Genomic DNA, 8,936 nt, shown 5'->3' on the forward strand with positions numbered 1-8,936 from the left:
TATTAAGTTAAAGTATTAACTTTATAGAAAAAAAATACTTTGTCTATTTATTTGTACCAGTTTATTTTTATGACTTATTTAAATATAAAAGTACACTAATAGGGACAGTTACCCTATATTTATATAAATATATTTAAATTAAGAAAACCATAAGTAAAGGTAAAGATGAAAGGAAAAGATATTTTTATATGCATATATAAACGATTGCAAATTAGAGAAAATTGAATTGTCATATTATATTACAAAGAAAGCTTTTAACATAAATATGGAAAATTATATAAATATATTTATATAAATATATTTAAATTGAGAAAACCATAAGTAAAGGTAAAGATGAAAGGGAAAGATATTTTTATATGCACATATAAACGATTGCAAATTAGAGGAAATTGAATTGTCATATTATATTGTAATTACAAAGAAAGCTTTTAATATAAATATGGAAAATTATATAAATATATTTAAAAGAAAATTATAACATTTTAATTGTTATATTTATAACTAAACGATCGTGAGTCGTAATTGAAAAGACGCGAATTTTTGATGAAAAATATATTTACCGAAGAGCTCGACGGTACATGGGGTCTGCCCAACGAGATGTTAGGCATGGACGGTGAACTGAAAAGTGAAAGATCCGAAAGGCTGCCCTGTTGACTACTAGTGAGACGTCCTCCATACGGTGGATTTTCACTTTCCTGCAATAAATAATCAGAGCAATATCTCGTGAAAAATGAGCGTAACACCGTAAGATCCGTGGCAACGTATAAGCAGTATTGTTGAAGCGTACTTCTTGTATCGCTGTATTGCTTCCAGCAGTGGGACTGGCTTGAGAATTGTTGACAGTCGGAGGAGAGTTAGGCCCGGACTCAGGATTGCTGCCAGGATCTGAAAAACGTAACAATTAATCACATCTGGATCGCCGAAAAGGGAGGAAATAGTATTGCTCCGTAACGCAATAAGAATACACGTGAGACGGATGGTAATCGCACGCCCGAAAATCGCATGCGAAATTGCATTTATACAACTCGCGTAAAGAAGGCAGACGTATGATTTATTGACCGTTGAGAAAAAAAAAAAAAGATTTTTCCGCCGCATGTGACAACACATACATGTAGTAAATTTCGATCATGACGATCCATGGAAAACCGCGGCACAATCCGTATAAAAGTATGTCCCAAATAGCTCTTTAGACATCTCTCAATTCGCCGCGTTATTTAGGAAGCTTCGTCAACGCGACGACTCACTCCAATATTTTCGGACGGTGCTAATTTATTGTACATGTTAATCGGAAAGTAGTCTTGCTCATGCTGTTAGAGAAGAATAGCAAAAATTCAACAGTCAATTAATCGAACACTCGGGATGCGGCAAGAAAAAGAAAGAAAGAGAAAGAAAGAGAGAAAGAGAAAAAGAGAAAATAAATATGTAATGTAGTAATGTTGACAAATGCTCGCGCAGAGAAAAAAAAAAGAAGAGAACTCTCGTTCTAGGATACCCGTTCTAGAGTAGTTCTCTCTCGAAGAAAGCTCGCGCGCGCACGCGTGTGTGTGTGTGTGTGAGAGAGAGAGAGAGGAACATACTTGCTAGTAACGACTTCCGCTTGAGGTGCGACGCCAGGCGGTCCTTCCGGCGTGCCATCAGGGGTGAGTTTCTCGACGCAGCCATGTTCCTCTCCACGCGTTGTTTTAGTCGCACCTTCAGCAAGTTCGGCTCCGAGGCTGGCCAATTTTTCAGCCGGTTGTTAGTTTGGTCATTGTCATACCAAGGGAAGAAGGGGGGCGGGGAAGAAAGGGGACGGACGGAAGGCAAGAACGCGATGCGAGACGACCTCTCCCCTCCCCCCCCACCCCCTCATCATCTCGCATCTCGCATTCGCATTTGCGTTCGCGTTCGCTCGTTTGATATTTATCGGATTTATCGGTTTATACCGGCATGCACGTTTTCGCGGAAGAGAAGGTCGCGTATGAAATTCTACAGAGAGACCTCCTGTTGTGACTGAACTCGCGCCTGAACAAGCAGCGAATAATTAATAACACGCGTGACTTATAATTTATTGAAGAGTAGAAGCCGAAGTGGCCAAATGTCACGCGATCGAAAATGGTACTTTAAAATAAACAAGAAAATATGAAAATATTTGTCAGATTTGCAAAAGCATCATTTGCATAAGTGTAATTTATTAATTTAGCGTATTAAACGAAATTTTTATTATACATATTTAAAAAATGATATAATTCCATGTGAAAATTGATCTTAAAAAAACGATTTGACCCTTTTCAGAATATATACAGCTTTTGTTAAAATATTTTCCACGATAATCTATTATTTACAAGAAATTTAGGGTGGAACAATCTACATATTGAAATTGATTAATTTATTCATTGCAGCCATCTTAAAGATGAAATATAAAATGATGGTCAAAAAGACTAAATACAAATAAATGATAAAATGTGATATATTATAAGAATGTGTGCTAAATATAAATCATAAAGCTTGCTGGAAATTTATATATTCTTAATATTTTCCAATATATATGTAGTTTTTTTTTTAACTTTTTTTACCTTTTATGTGAACTCGCGAAAATCACATATCTCTCTCTTTAACGTCTAACGTTATGTCGGGTAAAAATAATGCTGTTTTCAACTAATAAACAAGAACTCTTGATGGAACGAGGCTAGTTGTGGCATGTTTTAGCGTTATATTTGCAAGTATTTTTCATAAATAATGTATAAATTTGTGAACGTACGTTGCACACGTTGGCATCTTTTTAGCTTAATTAAGTGTGTATCAGTTAAGATAACGTGTGCACGGTAATTAGCGATTCATTGGCCAAGTGACGATAATACAAATTACAAGCCGTACGCATTAAAAAGACGGACGGAAAAACTTAGCTTAATATTTTTTAACTTTTATTAGACCAAGCAGACGTAAATTAAAGTACCATGTGGTGTAATAGAAAAGGCGGATATACCGCAGAAACTAATTGGGGATTCATCTATAATTCGGAAATGAAACGCAACGTATCGACTTACTATGTGCATGTCAGCGTAGTTCGTGGATAATCCGATCGAGCGAATTTTATCGAGGAGAATCATTAGCACCTTTTCCATATATTTCTTAGATAAAATCATTAAAAAAAAAAAAATGCAAACATCGCGTCGACGCATAAGCTGCTTTCTTGGGTCTCAACTCGTTTCTCGAACATCGAAACACCATGCTTTAGTAGACATTCTATTGGCACACAAACTACTTGTACGGAATATGCGTAAGAGTTAATTGAGACATCTCGGAACAATTACCTGTCTTTCTAAGCGGAAAATCATCGCCGAATTTCTGGAGCATCTGCGGCATTTGATATGGATGCGCCGCATTTGTGGTGCTCGATGATTCCGACTGTGGTTGTAGCCTGAAAAAAATTTTAAGACACCATTCATAACAAACCATTAATATTTAAATAATGAATAATTAATAAAAGAGCAAAAGTATACATTTTTTTGTTATCAAGAAATTGTAAATAAAAGAAAATAGTAAAATAAGTTAGAGCAGATTTATTGGATTGTCATCATTTTGACTAAAGTGAAATTATATTTTTTTTTACATCTGATTTTTTGCATGCTTTTTTTAGTCTAAAATAATATAACATTTACAAGTTATTTTTATACAATAAAAATAATAATACAAATTTTATATATACAATATTTTATAATATACATAATATTATATAATATTTTTGAATTGGATTTAGAAATACATTTTGCTTAAAAGCAAAATGCTGAATTTATTTATTAAATTAAATATTATCTAATTTTGTTGTATGTATTATTATGTATGATTTATAATGTCATTTTTCGCAAGTTAGAATGATACATGTTTCCTATGTCTTCTCGTGAACTTGGGTGAAAAGATATATTTTTCCAGTATCACATATGCACTCGTTTTAAGACGAAATTATCATTGACAGAGACAAGAAAATAATATTGAGAGCACATTTGCTAAATGGATAACTGGGCCAGGTTGTGCTATTATCGTTACTTTACTCGGCGGCGGAGAAGACTAACGACGACGATTGCGACGACCCGTTGAAACCGAAACGACGTCCAAATTTTGATTTGACACGGCCCAAACTGATTGGAGCATCGAGAACAACGGAACTTTTTTTAGTTTCAATTATCGTAAAAGTGGAACAATATAATTTTTAGCGAAGTAAAAGCTGTTTTTAGAATAGAAAAGGATATAAATATTTGCAGCCACTGCAACTTCAAAAGAAACATACACGTGCAATAAAAAAAAAAACATTTTAACCTTCGAAAGACGTACCCTTTGGAAGACTCGATTATTTTTGATCAGTAGTCTATTTTATTTGGATAATCAAAAATCGCTTTGCATATAAAAATACTACTTTGCATATAAAATAACAGAAAAAAACAGCAGTTTTTAAGTTTGATTTTTGACATCTTGACAATGTTAAAAAAGAAAGTATAATAATAATGAATAATGCTCGAAAACTAACAAATACTCATCAGGTTTCGAGTAATCCAACTACCGTCAGCAAAAGGTTAACATATGTATTTATTTAAAAAATTAAATGTTAAGGACTATCTATTTAAAACATGCACAAACATGACAGTATATGCAATAGTTTTTTATGATGTAGACATATAATCATATTTAGTATCTAATGAAGAATGGACCACTGAGACAAATATATGTATATACTATTTTTAAATTTATAAAAAAATTTGTTTTTAATTTAGTTTTTAACAAAGTAAATAATTCTCTACGTTAAATATCTACAGAATAAAATTTTATTAATTGTATTGATGCGCACGCGCATAAATAAAAGTTTATTAAAGAAAAGCGCTTTATTTTGAATTTCTTGTAATCAAAGAGTGTCTTTTTTTTCAGTCAAGTTTATGAGAACTACTCTTTCTTTCGAAATATCCCGCAGTTTGATCATTTTATTTAAACCTCTCATGCATTGTTTAATTGTGTATCTTACCAGCTTCTATATCCGGGTGTGCCAGGAACTGCTCCGTTCGCCGCAGCAGCTGCCTCTCTTTGCTTCTTATTCACCAAAAAACTCTGCAATCATAAACGCCTCGTAAACAAAAAATTATAAGATTCGCGCATACCGTCTACAAATTCGGAAAGTATCGATACTTTGATTCCGAAAGACGGGAGCTTATATAAATGTCTAAACATCGCTCTCTCAACTAATCAAAATTTTCTTTCAGATAAATTGAGACATAACTACTTTGACACAAATATGAGAAAAAAAGCTCATATTGTTCATTAATTAACGCGTCATTTGCGAGACCAATTTGTTATTTTTTTCTTTATTTTTATCATCGAGCATTAAGGTAAACGTACCAGTGGCTGAACATGTATGTATATCTGAACACGTACACAAAATTGATTAATCTCAAATACTTTTTTTATTATAATAATTTAATTGTAAAAATATTCAAAGATTACAATTAAATTATAATATTATGAAAAAAATCATTTAAAAATAAATTTTTGTGTCCTTGTTCAGCTATAGATACACGTTCAGCCACTAGTACGTTTACCTTACCTATAAATCAGTATTTCTTGATTAACTCTCAAATTAAGTCCCAGAAGACCTCTATGTGTTTTTCTATTTTGAATCCTTGTAACTCGGGTTTTAAGGCTCCTGCTAGTCATCGCGGCCATATTGGAAACATGACGTTATAAGCGATAAATGACACGTAAAAGTTTCTTGCCTGCCATTTTTAAATAAAGAGAATTTAGATGAAATGAAAATATAGGTTCGCTTTAAAAGACGTGTAAAAATGGATAAAAATTATTCTTTTTTCCCCCTGACAGTCAGTAAATAGGCGTAAAATGCACGTAAAGTAAAGCCTACTCAGGCAAGAAAATTCACCGGCTTTGACAGCTGTTGAAAGGAGTGAAAAATATACTTTTATAAATATTGTAGCTTATGTAAAATACAAAAATAACTTTAGTTTCCATCTATTTTTACGAATTTGATAAGCACGAGACAAGTCACATTTTCACAATTAAGCATAATAACAAAATGGTACGCAACACAAAATTCGTCAACACTTTTCACAGTAAAATCCGTTATTCTCTTCAAGTCGAGGATTTTCTTCATTCGATTGTGATTGATTAATCAAAATTATTAGATCGCAAGTGATATTTATATTTAAAAAAAGTTTCTCTTTCCGTAAATCTAGTTAGCTATAAGGTGGGAGATGTTTGAAAAAAAGATATAAGTAAAGATTGAAAGTGGAGGTAAAAAAAAAAGATACGTACATGCAATTCCTGTCTTTTTATTGACAAGTATTCTGATTAATAAATAATTTCGGTAATTTTCTTAAATAGAATACGTCGATATAATTATTATAGATCATGAAAAAAGGATTATCTTATAAAGAATTCTTAAATCGATTCATTCTATTCGATTTAAAATAGAAAAGTGCGTATAAAGGTCTCTTGAGGATGACTTTAATCGTCATTCCTGATCACACATAAAAAAGTATTATGCCAACAATTTTATCGCTTCTAATCGACAAAGGAGAAAATCCAAACTTACATGAAGGCGTTCCTTGACTTCCGTGGACGCGTTCGCGCTGTGATCATGCTTGTCCTTTTTCCTGAGAGCTTCGAGCCTCTCCTTCTCTCGCCTTTGTTCCTCCAACTGCTTTTGCTGCTCCCAGAGCTGCGGCAGAGATAAATTTTGTTTCTCAGAAATAATTCATTTTTCTTAACGATCTATCTGCAACGCCTTCATCTTGAAGTCATTAACAGGATTCCGCGAATAAAGATGAAAATGGAACTTCCGCCGATAGTTGGCATAATTAATAATATTTTAATTAAAATCCAATCATGCGAAAATACGCAACCGCGATGCGGCGCGGAAACCTACAAAGGCAGTATTTTATATTAAATTCAATCTCCCGCCTCTCTTGAAAGCGATGTTTTAATTGGCTTAATCCGACGCGCGCGTAACTTACGCAGCTCGAACAATCGTGAAATCTGTAAATGATACACCCCTCAAGTTATTGTTGACCGATGTATCCCTCGAGTTATTATCGGCGATTTTAGTTCGAGATTATAAGGCCACGCACAGCTATTGCATTAATGGGATTCGACGATAACTTTCCATGTTATCTCGCCTGCTTTTCTCGTATGAAAGATATCATTATTTTCTTAAGTTCAAACTTAGACCAACGAATTAAAAACCTGTCATGGCAATATATATTCCATACCAACAGTTTTTTTTTTATTCAATACTTAAAGATTTCGTATTTGATGCAATAAACTTTGTTTCTAGAATTAACAAGACAAGAAAATAAAATATAGATTTTTAATTCAAAATTTTTAAAAGGCATGCCATTCATAAGACATTATAAAAACATTACAAGGACGCAATAAAGGAATATCTTTAGTAATGAAACATATGTAAAAATAAAATATAAGAATAAAATACAAAGATCTCTTATCTTATCGATCTCTGCATGAGAAAAAAATGAGTGAAGATTAGATCCGTATCATTTTTATCAGTGGATTACAGAGAAATACAAGCAAGAAGGAAAAAAGAATGCATCTTAATTAATATAATGGCGTATATTAAGTGCGAAAAAAGAAGTGCTTGAACTGAAAATTGTAAAATTCACATATAAAAATATTATTAAGCAAGATCCGTTTTGACCGTGTTGACATTTTTTCATTTTAGTTATTTGAAATATTCCACGGTTGATTCAGATTAATAATTGTTTGTTTACATGTCGCCGCGTGAAAGATATTCTTTCTAAATTTATTGATTATTGCGATATATATTACCACATGTCCGGTAGTTGAAACGGTAAAATACCCGCCTGGAGAGCAGAGAGGTCCAGGTTTAAATCGTGGCTGAGGTAATATTTTTCGCACAAAGTTATTTTATAGGTTTTAAAAGATGCTCATTAGCATCAAATTATTAAATTGCTTTGTTAATTTAATTATGATATTATATACTATTCGGTTTAGAGTTGTGTTGTAAAGACCAATGATCATTCGATGCAGAGTTTGCTTGAAAATTGTAATATTCACATGTAAAAATATTATTAAGCACAAGATCCTTTTTAAAAATATAATTACTTTTATACAAATATTATTAACCATCAAAAACCGTGGTTGCGTTTTTTCATTTTAGTTGTACGTAAAAGATGATTTTAATAAATAAATAAAAATTAATGTAATGACTAATTCTAATTTATTTGAACGTCATGTAAAACAAATATAATTTATAAAATTTATCTAAATGTATTAAAATTATTTAGTAAAAACTTTATTTTTATATATCTTTATATGTATAAAAATAAATCAAATTTAATTAATACAATTATCAGAACCTTTTAATAACTACCTTTTAATAGACCTTATCAATACATATAATACTATATTGTTGTGCACATTGTTACTATTGTTATGTAAAGCACAAATTGTTTCACAATTAAAAAACTTACATCTAAACTTTTATCTTTGTTTGAAAAATACAGAATATAATAAATTATTATTTAATTACAGGGCTGCTAGCGATAACCAGAAGGAAAAAAGGAAAAAAATGACTTTGCACAAAGTGACTAAAAATAACAAAAAGTGACCATAATTAGTAATTATAATACATTGCAGCTCAAATTGATTATTACTTTGAATGTATTCAATACACAAAAGTAAAAACCAATTTAAACATGTATTTATTTCTGCAGGAAGGAAAATTTTCAACATATTTTCAACTTATTCTTGGTATTACATTTACAAAGAAAATTTTGTATGGTTACCTAAAAGTTAAAAATTACCAAGAAGTTTATTGTTTAATAACGTTTGATTAGCACTTAACCATCAAGCCAACTCAACTGATGTACACGTAACCTTTAGTTTATTTGACTATAAGCTAGATCGGAAGAGCACACGTC

At 31.8% G+C, this 8,936-nt stretch overlaps 1 protein-coding gene across 12 annotated transcripts in view; it reads right to left on the bottom strand.

The window, feature by feature from the left end:
• Positions 1 to 8,936, bottom strand: part of LOC105457976 (histone deacetylase 4) — a 147,851-nt gene that overhangs the window by 5,765 nt on the left and 133,150 nt on the right. For 11 of the 12 annotated variants that reach the window (XM_011702966.1, XM_011702968.1, XM_011702969.1 and 8 more), the window contains 6 exons: positions 6,572 to 6,697; positions 4,994 to 5,076; positions 3,294 to 3,400; positions 1,578 to 1,715; positions 788 to 885; positions 561 to 695 (listed from right to left, as the gene is read on the bottom strand). In XM_011702966.1, coding sequence (XP_011701268.1) covers positions 561 to 695; positions 788 to 885; positions 1,578 to 1,715; positions 3,294 to 3,400; positions 4,994 to 5,076; positions 6,572 to 6,697 — 687 coding nt within the window. The remainder of the gene's footprint in view (positions 1 to 560; positions 696 to 787; positions 886 to 1,577; positions 1,716 to 3,293; positions 3,401 to 4,993; positions 5,077 to 6,571; positions 6,698 to 8,936) is intronic. The other variant, XM_011702971.1, reaches the window with a different exon arrangement.

This window comes from Wasmannia auropunctata, unplaced genomic scaffold (assembly GCF_000956235.1).
Source record: "Wasmannia auropunctata unplaced genomic scaffold, wasmannia.A_1.0 LD334844.1, whole genome shotgun sequence".
Classification (NCBI taxonomy): domain Eukaryota; kingdom Metazoa; phylum Arthropoda; class Insecta; order Hymenoptera; family Formicidae; genus Wasmannia; species Wasmannia auropunctata.